The 15,863-nt window shown below is 43.2% G+C and overlaps 1 protein-coding gene across 5 annotated transcripts in view; it reads left to right on the plus strand.

The window, feature by feature from the left end:
- CCSER2 (coiled-coil serine rich protein 2) overlaps positions 1 to 15,863 on the plus strand; it is a 170,054-nt gene that overhangs the window by 35,874 nt on the left and 118,317 nt on the right. For all 5 annotated transcript variants that reach the window (XM_044302561.1, XM_044302563.1, XM_044302564.1 and 2 more), the window contains exon 2: positions 12,692 to 14,060. In XM_044302561.1, coding sequence (XP_044158496.1) covers positions 12,725 to 14,060 — 1,336 coding nt within the window. In that variant the 5' untranslated portion in view covers positions 12,692 to 12,724. The remainder of the gene's footprint in view (positions 1 to 12,691; positions 14,061 to 15,863) is intronic.

The following is a 15,863-nucleotide window of genomic DNA, read 5'->3' on the forward strand; positions in this document are numbered from 1 at the left end:
ATATTCCAAAGTGCACCTTTCGGATTTTGCAGGGCATTTTTTACACATTTTGATTGCAAAGTTCTTCTCACACATTTGGGCCCCTAAATTGCCAGGGCAGTATAACTACCCCACAAGTGACCCCATTTTGGAAAGAAGACACCCCAAGGTATTCTGTGAGGGGCATGGCGAGTTCCTAGAATTTTTTATTTTTTGTCGCAAGTTAGTGGAATATGAGACTTTGTAAGGAAAAAAGAGAAAAAAAAGAAAAATCATAATTTTCCGCTAAATTGTGACAAAAAAAAAAAAATTCTAGGAACTCGCCATGCCCCCCACGGAATACCTTGGGGGTGTCTTCTTTCCAAAATGGGGTCACTTGTGGCGTAGTTATACTGCCCTGGCAATTTAGGGGCCCAAATGTGTAAGAAGTACCTTGCAATCAAAATGTGTAAAAAATGGCCTGCGAAATCCGAAAGGTGCCCCTTTGCCCACCTTGGCTGCAAAAAAGTGTCACACATCTGGTATCGCCGTACTCAGGAGAAGTTGGGCAATGTGTTTTGGGTGGTCATTTTACATATACCCATGCTGGGTGAGAGAAATATCTTGGCAAAAGACAACTTTTCCCATTTTTTTATACAAAGTTGGCATTTGACCAAGATATTTTTCTCACCCAGCATGGGTATATGTAAAATGACACCCCAAAACACATTCCCCAACTTCTCCTGAGTACGGTGATACCAGATGTGTGACACTTTTTTGCAGCCTAGATGCGCAAAGGTGCCCAAATTCCTTTTAGGAGGGCATTTTTAGACATTTGGATCCCAGACTTCTTCTCACACTTTCGGGCCCCTAAAAAGCCAGGGCAGTATAAATACCCCACATGTGACCCCACTTTGGAAAGAAGACACCCCAAGGTATTCAATGAGGGGCATGGCGAGTTCCTAGAATTTTATTTTTTTTGCATAAGTTAGCGGATATTGATTTTTTTTTGTTTTTTTCTCACAAAGTCTCACTTTCCGCTAACTTAGGACAAAAATTTCAATCTTTCATGGACTCAATATGCCCCTCACGGAATACCTTGGGGTGTCTTCTTTCCGAAATGGGGTCACATGTGGGGTATTTATACTGCCCTGGCTTTTTAGGGGCCCTAAAGCGTGAGAAGAAGTCTGGAATATAAATGTCTAAAAATGTTTACGCATTTGGATTCCGTGAGGGGTATGGTGAGTTCATGTGAGATTTTATTTTTTGACACAAGTTAGTGGAATATGAGACTTTGTAAGAAAAAACAAAAACAAAAACAAACAAAAAATTTCCGCTAACTTGTGCCAAAAAAAATGTCTGAATGGAGCCTTACCAGGGGGGGGGGTGATCAATGACAGGGGGGGGTGATCACCCATATAGACTCCCGGATCACCCCCCTGTCATTGATCACCCCCCTGTCATTGATCACCCCCCTGGTAAGGCTCCATTCAGACATCCGCATGATTTTTTACGGATCCATGGATCGGATCCACAGAACGCATGCGGACGTCTGAATGGAGCCTTACAGGGGGGTTATCAATGACAGGGGGTGATCAGGGTAATCAGGGTGATCACCCCCCTGTCACTGATCACCCCCCCTGTAAGGCTCCATTCAGACATCCGCATGATTTTTTACGGATCCATGGATACATGGATCGGATCCACAGAACGCATGCGGACGTCTGAATGGAGCCTTACAGGGGGGTTATCAATGACAGGGGTGATCAGGGTGATCACCCCCCTGTCACTGATCACCCCCCCTGTAAGGCTCCATTCAGACGTCCGCATGATTTTTACGGATCCATGGATACATGGATCGGATCCGTAAAAATCATGCGGACGTCTGAATGGAGCCTTACAGGGGGGGTGATCAATGACAGGGGGGTGATCAATGACAGGGGGTGATCAGGGAGTGTATATGGGTGATCACCCGCCTGTCATTGATCACCCTCCTGTAAGGCTCCATTCAGACGTCCGTATGCTTTTTGCGGATCCGATCCATGTATCCGTGGATCCGTAAAAATCATACGGACGTCTGAACGGAGCCTGACAGGGGGGTGATCAATGACAGGGGGGTGATCAATGACAGGGGGGTGATCAATGACAGGGCGGTGATCAATGACAGGGGGGTGATCAGGGAGTTTATATGGGGTGATCAGGGGTTTATAAGGGGTTAATAAGTGACGGGGGGGGGGTGTAGTGTAGTGTGGTGTTTGGTGGGACTGTACTGACCTACCTGAGTCCTCTGGTGGTCGATCCTAACAAAAGGGACCACCAGAGGACCAGGTAGGAGGTATATTAGACGCTGTTATGAAAACAGCGTCTAATATACCTGTTAGGGGTTAAAAAATTCGGATCTCCAGCCTGCCAGCGAACGATCGCCGCTGGCAGGCTGGAGATCCACTCGCTTACCTTCCGTTCCTGTGAGCGCGCGCGCGTTCACAGGAAATCTCGCGTCTCGCGAGATGACGCGTATATGCGTCCAGGAGGAGTAAAGCAACCACCTCCCGGACGCATATGTGCGTACAGCGGTCGGGAGGTGGTTAAAGGGATTCTGTCACCTCCCCTCAGCCAAAAAACGATTTTAAAGCAGCCATGCAGCACAGCTTACCTGGATTAGGCTGTGCTCTTTTATCTTGAAATCCGTCCAGCAGTTACTTCAAAAAACAACTTTGATCAATAAGGAAATGTGTCCTGAAGGTGCCCAGAGGGGCGTTTTTTTCTTCTTAGTGAGCCCAGTACCGCCCCTCTTTCAGTGCCCAGCCCGCCTTCCTTGTACTTTCTAACCGCCGCCCCCAGCCTGCCACAGCCTCTCCTGCCTCTCCTCCCCCTCCCTCACGCCGAACGAAGTCTCGCACAGGCGCAGTACCCACTGAGGGCTGCGCCTGTGCGATCATCAGGAGACTGAGGGCGGCAGCTTCATCTTCGTCACTGGGCATGCGCCGAGCCCAGTGACGTCCGATGTTAGCTCTTTCCCTCAGTCAGCCTGGTAGGAAGCGCAGAGGATTGCCGATCGGCTGCTGCACCCTGCGCTTTCTCCAGTCTGCCTGCCACAGTGAGGACGGCCAGCGATTTCTTTCCCCACCCTCCCTTCAGGAAAGAAATAAGTATTTGTTGGGGCGAATTAGGTCTTATTATATTAAGTAAAGGCAGGCAGACTGGAGAAAGCGCAGGGTGCAGCAGCCGATCGGCAATCCTCTGCGCTTCCTACCAGGCTGACTGAGGGAAAGAGCTAACATCGGACGTCACTGGGCTCGGCGCATGCCCAGTGACGAAGATGAAGCTGCCGCCCTCAGTCTCCTGATGATCGCACAGGCGCAGCCCTCAGTGGGTACTGCGCCTGTGCGAGACTTCGTTCGGCGTGAGGGAGGGGGAGGAGAGGCAGGAGAGGCTGTGGCAGGCTGGGGGCGGCGGTTAGAAAGTACAAGGAAGGCGGGCTGGGCACTGAAAGAGGGGCGGTACTGGGCTCACTAAGAAGAAAAAAACGCCCCTCTGGGCACCTTCAGGACACATTTCCTTATTGATCAAAGTTGTTTTTTGAAGTAACTGCTGGACGGATTTCAAGATAAAAGAGCACAGCCTAATCCAGGTAAGCTGTGCTGCATGGCTGCTTTAAAATCGTTTTTTGGCTGAGGGGAGGTGACAGAATCCCTTTAAAGGGTATTCACCTTGTAATAGATGCTCTTTAAAGCCACGTAAAAGGGCAGAGCCGTCCTTTAAGGCTTTTCTTGTGATGATTAACATCTAATAAATCTTTTTTTCTTGTTGGTACAAGGGCACAAATGAAACCTTGATTATACCTTTTGTGAAGGAATCCTGCAGTAGACGAGCCCCATTCTTTTCCAGGCTTTAAGGCCGTGGGCTTCTTTACATTGTGCACCTATAGGGTCTTGATGGTTTGGTAATAAACCTATTGTAGAGCATACAGAATATTGTTGGGTGTGTGCAAGAAATAGTTTCAGATGAAATTTCTTCCCCAACACATAGAAGACTGCACACCTCAGTGACTCCATTTAACTTGTCCACCATGCCCTTTGTTAAATATCTTTGATCTTTAAGTACATGGTTATTTTTCTTTTATTTATTCCTTTCTTTTCATTTTTTGGAATATATGATTTGTTCTGTGTTCATTCTACCATTTAGATATTGTGCTGCAATTGTATTTGCCCACTGACCCGTTGTGAGCTCTGATGATGTCCTTTCTTTCTTAACAATCGTCGATAAAAGTCATCTAAAGGGTACCAACGCTGTATGCCTGTACAGTGTCTGCTATGCATTTGCGCTGGGTTGAATGTTTAATTCAGCCATCTTGCAAAAGTTCTTGGCATTCAGTAAACTTAAATAGGTTTCAGTTTACTGGTAATTCTTACCGGGTCCCCACTGGTCTCCACTTTCTGGTCCACTTTTGGCCCATGGGAAATGCCTGGAGATGCCTGCTCAGCAAGAACTGGCTTAGATTGGACACTGCTGCGGCTAGTGAATGCTGAGAAGGCATATCCAGGTGTTTCCTGTGTGTTCAGTTGGCACCAAGAAGTAGAGTCCAGTGGGGAACCAGAAAGTAATGGGACATGAGCGGCAGGGGTCCCCTTCTAAAGAATTTTCACCCACTGGACAAATTTCTAAAATGTTGCATTGGTGGCCTATCCTTAGGATCAGTGAAATAGGAGAACATCAGTGCCCAGTGTCCCGTGTACCGTGGAAACGGCAAAATCTATGTTCTTGTGGTTGTGTCCGGTATAGTAGCTCAGCGCATTCAAGTTAATGGGGTTGAGCTGTACCGGATCCGCCAGCATCTATCTTGTGTGTTTGTAGATTTAGATTCAGTAGTCTCACCACAGACGACTGTGTTGGTCTGCTGGTGGTTGAGTAGTCGTAGCGGTTACTGAAGTGATATTAACTAGGATGTTCTATATAAATAATGCAGAAGTAATCATTGCTTTTGTTTGAATGGGCTTCATGCTACCAGTGCTGAACTGTTCATTGTACTAGGATAATCGTTTGAGCCACAGAATCCTCTGTAAATGTCTCTTTGTGTAGAACAAACAGACTATAAGTTCCAGATCATTTCATGTGAATTTTCAATCTCAATAAATGAACTCTTAATAACCCTACATAGAGACCTTGTATCAACTAGATCTCTTTCACTTAAAGGGGATCGTTTCATAATGCCCTATTACAGGGATGGACAACCTACAACTCCCAGCATGCCTAGACTGCATACAGCAGGGTATGGTGGGAATCATAGTTTTACAACAGAGGGAGAGCTGCAGGTTGGCCATCCCTGCCCTATTATGTGGGTTGTCCCTTCTACAAGCCAGCATGGAGAGTTGCCCTGTATGAAGTCTCCTGCTGTTGTAGACTCATAGATGCATTACATGGATATATAATGCATTCGGAAAGTCAATCTGCTCTCAATACCCTATAATGAGAAAGTGGAAACAGAATTTAGAAAATTTTAACAAATATATATATATATATATATATATATATATATATATAAAAAAAAGTTTGCATGGACATAAGAATTCAGACCCTTTGCTATGACACTTGAAATTTAGCTCTGGGAGCCTTCCAGCTGACATCAGAGCAAAGACCAAGCCATGAGGACAAAAGAACTGCCTATCGAGCTGGATTGAGACAGGATTGCCTGGAGGGGCAGATCTGGAGAAGGGTACAAAAAATGTTTGCTGCATTAAAAGTTCTCAAGAGCACAGTGACCTCCATCATTCTTAAATGGAAAACGTTTGGAACAATAAGGACATTTCCTAGAACCAGCTGCCCCACCAAACTAACTAAATAGGGAAGAAGGACCTTAGTAAGTGACCAAAAAACAAACTCATTCTTAGCTGAGCTCCAAAGATACTGTGTGCAGATGGAAGAAACTTCCAGAAGGTCAATCATCACTGCAACACTCCACCAATTTGGACTTTATGGCAGAGTGGTCTGAAATAAGCTTCTCCTTCTGCCATGTCAGACTGTGAGAAACAAGATTGAACTTTTTGGCCTCAATTCTGAGCACATTGTTGCATCAGACCCAAAAAGATTGGAGGATTGGAGTCTATAATAGCTACCAAAGGTGCTTCAACTACATACTTAGTAAAGGGTCTGAATATAATGTCAATGCAATATTTTGACATTTTTATTTTTCCATACATGAGGTATTGAGTATAGAATGATGGGGAAATTATAATTTTTATGTATTGTTTTGAAAGGGGCTGAAAACTTTCTCAATGCATTGCAATACTATGTATTTTCTGCTGTAGCCCGTTCCAAAGGAGGTGTCGAGTCATTTAAGGCTTCCCTGTTGGCTGTGCTGCCTATTCTGAAAGCGGGTGTCTATTTAGGCCACACACTTTAAAAGAGCAGTTAGATAATTGCAAGCTGGTAGGCGTAATGCCAAACGCCCATCTTCCCAAATTCATTATCAGAATAAGAAGTAAGGGATCACATGTTATATTCTAAATTGGCCTTCTTTCTCAACTATGGTACATATTTGCAAATGAGTTGTGAACGTACTTTCCTGATTCTTCTGAGACAGTCGTCACACTCTGAGTCACCACATCTTTTCGATACCAACTGCTGCTTTGCAATAGTATCAAGTAAAAGTTGTCTGTTGTAATAGTTGTTAAAGGGGTTTTCCAGGCTCATAATATTGATGGCCCTATCCTGAGGATAGGTAATTAATATTAAAAGCCTGGAAACCCCCTTTAAGAACTCCTTCAGACTCCCTTCTGAGTACATTTTGTTATGCAGGGTATTTCCTAGACTGCATCTGAATATGTTTAGCAGCAGGACGCTGGTCTCCGCGCTCTTTTGGAAACCGGTGTAGTAGCCTGCTAGTCCATATATGCCCTGATGATTTGTTTTATGGGGGAATTTTCATCCACAGGGTATGCTATAACTGCTTGATAATTGCAAGTCCCACCTCTGAGACCCTCACAGAAGAGCAGAAATCCTGTGCCCCCTGTTTGCTAATATGAACTGACTACTTGATCCATTAAAGGGGTTGGCCTATCTCATACATTGACTTCATATCGCTAGGATATGCCCCCAATGTCTGATATGTGGGGTCCCACCTCTAGAATGTATGTACAAAGCGTGGCCTCCATTATATCTCTGCAGAGGTTGTTACCCAGCTTTCCCAGACTGCTGAATTCCAAATTGTCCTAGTTATGTAGTGATAAATCCCTTCATATATCTATACCAACTTGTCCTTCAGGATCCTGGAAGAGCTGGGTGTCAAGACCGTAGTGCTGCATTTGGTGACAACAGATTATGCTGCTCTGGTACCATATGATAGATTCACGTAATGTATCAGGGCAGCGTTATGTGTATTTTATAAAACCTATTTGTCCCCTATCATGGCCCCACAGACATTTTTACCCAGCTTTCCCAGACTGCAGAATGTGAGATCAGCCTATTTCTGAATTGGTAAATACCCAGTATTGTAGAATACTTGGCTGGATTTGCTAGCCAGGAGCCTGGAAAAGCCAAGTGAATCCTATCCGGTAGCATAGCTAGACAGATTTGCCATTCAGAGCTCTGGGAAAGCTGGGTAACCCATTATGAGGAGATTCTAAATACTAAGTTTGTCTAAATAGTGCTAGAGCTAGGCAGATTTGCCTTTCAGGGTCCTGTAGGTCACCACCATGTGGAACTGTAATAGACTTCAGAATACCCAATCTAACAGAATAAATCCCGCTCCCCATTCCCATGTAGTGCCATACCTAGACAGATGTGCTTTTCAGGGTCTTGGGAAAACTGAGTTAGTCTACTCTCACACTAGCGTTTTGGCTTTCCATTTGTGAGATCCGTTCAGGGCTCTCTCAAGCGGTCCAAAACGGATCAGTTTTGCCCTAATGCATTCTGAATGGAAAAGGATCTGCTCAGAATGCATCAGTTTGCCTCCGATCAGCCACCATTCCTCTTTTGAGACTGACACCAAAACGCTGCTTGATGAAACTGAGCCAAACGGATCCACGGATACGTCCTGGCACACAATGTAAGTCAATGAGGACGGATCCTTTTTCACTGACACAATCTGGCACAATAGAAAACGGATCCATTCTCCATTGACTTTCAATCGAGTACATGACGGATCAGTCTTTGCTATGTTAAAGATTATACAAACGGATCCGTTCATAACGGATGCAGACGGTTGTATTATCTGAACGGATCCGTCCATGACAAAACGCGAGTGTAAAAGCAGCCTTACTTGCATAATGTAAGGGTGATATTATCTGGATCGAGTGTACTGACCCACTGATGGATGCCTTTATAGACAAACTTGACATTCAGGCACCTGAGGAAGCTGCCTAGTATCTCTGCACATTGGAGGAGGTTTTGAAGCTAAGTTTTGCACTTTGTAGCCCTTTCATAGTGCTTTGTGTGTCTATTGAAATGTATTGGAGTTAAGCCCTGACACTTTCCGGAACTTCATGTGTGACTGAGAGGTCAGGTAAATGGACATAAACTGATAACAGCCTGTCTCCAGCCGAAGATGGAGAGGCAGGGAGTCATGAGGGGCTTGTTTGACTGCAGGAACCTCCTAAAACTACTTTATGTAGCAGTTTGAAGATGTCCAAGCAGAAGGTAAAGACGTGTCGAGGGCCATGTGGATATTTGTAACATCGTTCGCGGGCCATACAAAATTCTCAACTTAAAAATTTGACTGCTATATTTGGTCAAACATATTACTGACTTAGGGGTAAGTTACAGAAATTGTGCTTCAATTTTAAAAAATCTAGAGCATTGTATTTTTGCAGCACAAAATGGCGCCTGCACCATATATATTACATATAGTACAGGGGCCATTTTGAGCACATACAGCAGTCAAATTTTTAAGTTCAGATTGTTATTTATTTAGTTCTTTATTTTGCATTAATGGCAGCCAAGCTAAACCCAAGGGGGTCCAGAGAGGTGTTCACCCAGCTTTCACTCTGCCACTGTCCCTGCCTCTTCCTTCTCAACTGTCCCTGCCTTTTTCCCTTTTTCAATCTCAGATATACCCCCCCCCCCCACACAGCCTAAATCAGCCTCAGATTAGACTCTCATCAGACCTCTCAGCCTAAGGTCAGACCCCATCAGATCCTTCCTAGCTTTAGATCAGACCTTCCCTAGCCTCAGATCAGCCCCCATCAGACCCTTCGTAGAATCAGATCAGCCCAATCAGACACCAGTCAGAACCCTACCCAGCCCAGATGTTTCTGGATTTTCCTTTTGATAGCCTTTGCTCAGGATAGGTCATCAATATCATATCGACGGTGGTCTGACTTTCAGAACCCTTGCCGATAAGCTGTTTGAGTGGCTCTGGTGCTAGAACTACGCATTTATGCCCATTGTGTAGTGATGGATCTGGTAACTGCAGCACTGCCCATTCTCTTCAGTGGGTGCAGCGCTGCAGTTTCTGAGCATAGGCTATCAATAGCAAAATCCCGGAATACCCCATTCACGGTTTATCCTTTTGGGTTTGAGAACAACCGATAGGCAATCACTCCACCCCACACCCTCCTTCTTCCAGTTTGGAGCACTAAATTGTGGATGCAATTAAGATGAGTTGGCTAGCTAGAATACTTCACACATACCAGCCATGTTACATCTAAACAGGTTTTCTGGGCACTAAAGAAAATCTTTTGTGGTTTAAACCTATTTTGGTAACATACTGAACATATTGCTGTACCTCTCTCCATAATTTCAATAGACGATTCAAACCCTGTTCTTCTGCTATGTCCCGCTGTTTACAACTCGAACTTCCAAGTTGTGGACATTTCAGAGCTGCACCCAAAAAATTTCCCTTAGTGCTGTGGGCTGCTAGCTCATCCCCAACTGTAACCGCCCACTATACCTCCTTCCTCGGCAGCCAAACCCACCCACCACACGTTCCATCTTCCATTGCTCCGTCCATGCACCACTCCTCCGACCTCATCAATTCAGTTCCCCACCCCACATCACATTCGTATGGGACAACCCCTTTGTCAGAAGGTAAAAATACCATCTAAACATCACAACATCCCAAGTGGTAAGACAGAAGAGAAAAATAGTTGCCTCGAAAAAGAACACATTTGACTATTGCGATTGGATGACAGCCGCTATCAGATGCGTACGAGCCTGTGCCTTATGTGACTGCAAGTGCGCTCATGTGTCACTCATTAATTATGACTTTTCTCTTGACTATAATATTGATTTACTGTGTTCATGGTCAATGTAGCTGGGACACATGAGCTTCTGTGCTACAGTGTATTGAGAAGCCCCTTTTCACATGTGCATTTTTTTTTTTGTAAGCTTGTACATGGGCATATACCAATATTTATGCAGAGATTTTAATACTGATGACTTCTCCTCATAATGGAAGCGCTCATTAGTATTAGCTTTATAATACGCATTGACACTTTCTCCCCACTTTTGAAGCAAAGAAAAAAAAATTGTGTGTGTGTGTGTGTATATATGTATGTGTGTGTGTGTGTGTGTGTGTGTGTATATATATATATATATATATATATATATACACAGTACAGACCAAAAGTTTGGACACACCTTCTCATTCAAAGAGTTTTCTTTATTTTCATGACTATGAAAATTGTAGATTCACACTGAAGGCATCAAAACTATGAATTAACACATGTGGTATTATATACATAAAAAAAAAGTGTGAAACAACTGAAAATATGTCATATTCTAGGTTCTTCAAAGTAGCCACCTTTTGCTTTGATTACTGCTTTGGACACTCTTGGCATTCTCTTGATGAGCTTCAAGAGGTAGTCACCTGAAATGGTTTTCACTTCACAGGTGTGCCCTGTCAGGTTTAATAAGTGGGATTTCTTGCCTTATAAATGGGGTTGGGACCATCAGTTGCATTGTGGAGAAGTCAGGTGGATACACAGCTGATAGTCCTACTGAATAGACTGTGTTAGAATTTGTATTATGGCAAGAAAAAAGCAGCTAAGTAAAGAAAAACGAGTGGCCATCATTACTTTAAGAATTGAAGGTCAGTCAGTCCAAATAATTGGTCAAATTTTGAAAGTGTCCCCAAGTGCAGTCACAAAAACCATCAAGCGCTACAAAGAAACTGGCTCACATGCGGACCGCCCCAGGAAAGGAAGACCAAGAGTCACCTCTGCTGCGGAGGATAAGTTCATCCGAGTCACCAGCCTCAGAAATCGCAGGTTAACAGCTGCTCAGATTAGAGACCAGGTCAATGCCACACAGAGTTCTAGCAGCAGACACATCTCTAGAACAACTGTTAAGAGGAGACTGTGAATCAGGCCTTCGTGGTAGAATATCTGCTAGGAAACCACTGCTATGGACAGGCAACAAGCAGAAGAGACTTGTTTGGGCTAAAGAACACAAGGAATGGGCATTAGACCAGTGGAAATCTGTGCTTTGGTCTGATGAGTAAAAATTTGAGATCTTTGGTTCCAACCACCGTGTCTTTGTGCGACGCCGAAAAGGTGAACGGATGCACTCTACATGCCTGGTTCCCACCGTGAAGCATGGAGGAGGAGGTGTGATGGTGTGGGGGTGCTTTGCTGGTGACACTGTTGGGGATTTATTCAAAATTGAAGGCATACTGAACCAGCATGGCTACCACAGCATCTTGCAGCGGCATGCTATTCCATCCGGTTTGCGTTTAGTTGGACCATCATTTATTTTTCAACAGGACAATGACCCCAAACACACCTCCAGGCTGTGTAAGGGCTATTTGACCATGAAGGAGAGTAATGGGGTGCTGCGCCAGATGACCTGGCCTCCACAGTCACCGGACCTGAACCCAATCAAGATGGTTTGGGGTGAGCTGGACCGCAGAGTGAAGGCAAAAGGGCCAATAAGTGCTAAGCATCTCTGAGAACTCCTTCAAGACTGTTGGGAGACCATTTCAGGTGACTACCTCTTGAAGCTCATCAAGAGAATGCCAAGAGTGTGCAAAGCAGTAATCAAAGCAAAAGGTGGCTACTTTGAAGAACCTAGAATATGACATATTTTCAGTTGTTTCACACTTTTTTGTTATGTATATAATTCCACATGTGTTAATTCATAGTTTTGATGCCTTCAGTGTGAATCTACAATTTTCATAGTCATGAAAATAAAGAAAACTCTTTGAATGAGAAGGTGTGTCCAAACTTTTGGTCTGTACTGTACTTATTAGACAGTTTTTGGGTTTTTTCATAGTTAAAAGGGTTTGCAATTTATCAAAAAACAAGTTTGTTTTTAGCTCTTTGCCACTGGAATAGGCATGGTGCCCACTCTTCTGCATGACATTTATGGAGTCTACACCATTTTTTTTTGTTTTGTTTTTTTGTATGTGATCTGTGCTCCTTTAATGTCGAGATCGGTTCTACTTGTAGCTGTTGATTTTAATGAATGATGGACCATCCAAAGCAAGAAAACTAAATATACCTAAAACCTTGCATTGCTGTCTGGCATTGTCAGGCATCTCCACTAAAACCCTATTCCCTAAGGACTAGTTTAATCAGAAGCAAGGTATACAATAAAGACTTCCATATGTATAGTACCCTTGCTAAGGCATACGTATACATAGCTATTTCATATTGTAGCTGCTCGCCGGGTTGCTGTTGCTTCTTCTATGCCTGCAGTGTGGTGTATGACTTCTGTTAATTGTGATTGATATTAATGGAACAATAGGTATTACTTAGACTTCATGGTGGTAAAATTTTCCTTTTCTCATTTTCTTTAGATCTAATCGAAATCTGAAGGCACCTGCCCTCTCATGGAAGAAAAATTACAGATTCGAGCCCCTTTAGGTTCAAAATTACCTAAATTTGGTGGGCCCAAGTCCTCAGGAAGCTTCATTCAGCGGGCACCCAATGACACGCATTCCAATTTGTTAACTAAATCAAGCCTTGTTGGGGAGAAGCACAGTGACCATGACCGGGCATCAGGATTTTCATTGAACTGGAGGAAACTGCAGCAAAATGGTCAGATTTCTAGAGAACTTCCTAATACTGCCACAGAAAAAGGATTTTCTCCGTACCAGATAGCATTGGGAAAAGACTTCCAAAAACCCAGAAAGCAAAGCAACATGTTGTTGTTGTCACAAAAAGAAGACCTGAATGAAAACTTGCTTTCTAATTCAAATAAGTTTTCGAAAGTTACGCCGTTAGGAAGGGCTGCTTACCATGGGCTCAATGGCTGTAAAACTCTGGTTAATGGGTTTTACACAAACAAGCCCCCAACAGGTTTACATAGACCAAGAGCTAATTCTGCTTCAAGTAGAAACTTTCCAAGTAAGGCATTATCAACTGAGAACAAACCTTTCTCCAGTGTTAGAAGGTCTCAGAGTTTTTCCCATTCTGTTCAGAATTCTTTGCTTCCAAATGCACCTTTGACCAGGTCTCATTCATTTAATAGAGAAGTAGATCCAGCAAGGCCTTACCAGTCACAGTATACACCCATGCAAACCGCTTTTAGACACAGTGCTTTATCAAGGACTGTAAAGCAATTTGGGCTGTCCAATGGTAATGATCCACAGATGAAGTCCAATTTTACAAGGACATATCCTGGAGGCTCTTCTCTTGGTCTAAAGAAACCTGGCTTGTCAAATAGTCCATCTGTAACTGTACCCTTAGGTTATAGAATGAGCCGTCCATCTCTACAGAAAAACAAATTATATTTTAACAGGGAGAACATCTGTAATGACAGTAAAGGTCCTTCTGCAGCCCCACTTATAGACAAAATAGAACCATTGTCAACTGGAACATGCCAAGCGACTGTTATACTGGACAAGGACGTGGAAGAAGAGTTAGACGTTGATAATTGTTCCTCTTTTGAGAATTTGGATAAACAAAATTGCAAGGATAGTTATTATAGTGAAGATGTTGATGAGCTCTCTATTTCTTCCTTATCATCCTCTGACAAGAATGACCTCAGTGAAGACTTTAGCGATGATTTCATAGATTTGGAAGATGGGAATAAGACTGTTATTGATGTAGACTCTGAGAATAAAGTGACAGAAAAGCCAACGGAGCAATTATTGGCTGAATTGCGGGACAAGAATCAGATTGTTACCAATCATTCAGATGAATGGATAGATGTGAATATTACAGGTAAATTCAACTTTATTTCCAAATTTTAGTCTTCTTTTCTTCAATTTAAAAATAAATGCACAACTTGTACCAGTGTGGCTTTCAACATCTGTTTGGTGGAGGTAAAATATATTTATCTGTGTAAAAGGCTTTCATAGCCTTTAAAAGTATTGGACAAAATTAGGATAGAAAAAGCATTGTCAGGTTGTGGGTAGTTTTGCAGCTCAGCATAAATAAATAATTTCACAGGAACTGAGCTGCAATACCAGACACAACCAGTGGGCAAATGTAGTGTTTTTTTAAAGGAAGGAAGCTGCCATGTTCTACCGGTATACAGCCCATTTAAAGAGGTTGCCCAGGACAAAAAAGGTGTGTGCCATTTTTCGAGAAGCACATTTTTCCAGAGTCACGTCTGTCCATGGGCCTTGTTTGGTCCTGCATTTAATCCCCGTCCTGGATCTTGGGGAAAACGGCAGATTGTTTCTCGGCAAGCCCTTTGACTTGTGTTGATCTTGAGTTCCCATTATTTTCGAAGTCCATGTTTTGTGTCTGTTCCCTAATGGGATGTTGCCAGTGGTCAGACAGCAAAATTTCAAAAGCATTACATGGATTGTTAAGGATTAGAAGAATATGTTTGCTTTCTTCCAAAAACAGAGCAACAGCTGTATATGGGTTATACCTGGTACTGCAGGTTGACCTATTGAAGTCAGTGAACTGAGCTATAATACCATACTCGAGCTGTGTACAGGTGTTGAACTGTTAGGCTATATTCACATGACCAAGTTGAAGATTGCAAACCACAGATCCGCAAAACACGGTTGTCCACACCACCATGCGTGTTCACCCCCACATCGTGGTGTGGACCCATTGTCTTCAAGACGTGGAAAAAGATAGGCTATGTCTTATCTTTTGTGGTGCAGAGGCATGGACTCAGAAGCACACGGTTAAGACCTAGAACTCCAGATCTCCTGTAATGTACCAGATGGGTGCCAGGGGAAAGTATAGGTTACTGGATACAAGTGGTGCAGAATGACCATATGACTCAAAGCACCAGATTAGGGAACTCGTACGATACCAGCTACTTTGTACAGTTTTATTCTGTCCAACCTAGCTAAAGGGTAGCAGTAGGTTCCCCAACATAGGAGCTTTGTAGAGCTATTGGGACTTTCTGTTGGTTGGTAAATATGACAGCCTTGGCGTTTTAATCTTCAGCAACACTAGAATCTGCCCAACTCTGAAAGCCAATGTCCTGAATTTTGTGTGTGGACATAACCACTTAATAACCTTGTGCACTAGGGCTGCAGAATGTGGTGGAAAGTAGTAGTGGCACCACTACCGCATCCATTTAGATGCTCAGACAGTAGCTCATATGTGCTGGGCTCTATGATTGTAGTCTTAATTTTGTACTGTGATAGCGGCCAATTCATTTTTGTGTATCTTCATTGCACTTTTACCCATTTTATGCCAAATTTTACACTACAGTGTGTACCACTGAATATGACAGTACTATATAAATCTATACAGGGATTTATAGCTGCTGTCTTACTAAGGTTATGTTTGTTCTTGTGTGATGACTTCCTTTCGTAATGAAAACTATGACACTCTCCCAGACCATATTGCCACTACCCTATGGTGTCCAGTAAGGCTTGATTTAAATCATAGTTTTCTACATAAAGACTAATTCTTGCTGGTATAACTTATAATCTGCAAGTAGATGAAGATTTTTAGAATAACAACTTTTCATATTAGTTTGATTAGGTTGATTCTGTATTCATAGGTTTGTAGAAGTTAGGATTAAGGTCTTTTTCTCAACTATGTTCATGT

This window comes from Bufo gargarizans, chromosome 8 (assembly GCF_014858855.1).
Source record: "Bufo gargarizans isolate SCDJY-AF-19 chromosome 8, ASM1485885v1, whole genome shotgun sequence".
Lineage (NCBI taxonomy): Eukaryota > Metazoa > Chordata > Amphibia > Anura > Bufonidae > Bufo > Bufo gargarizans.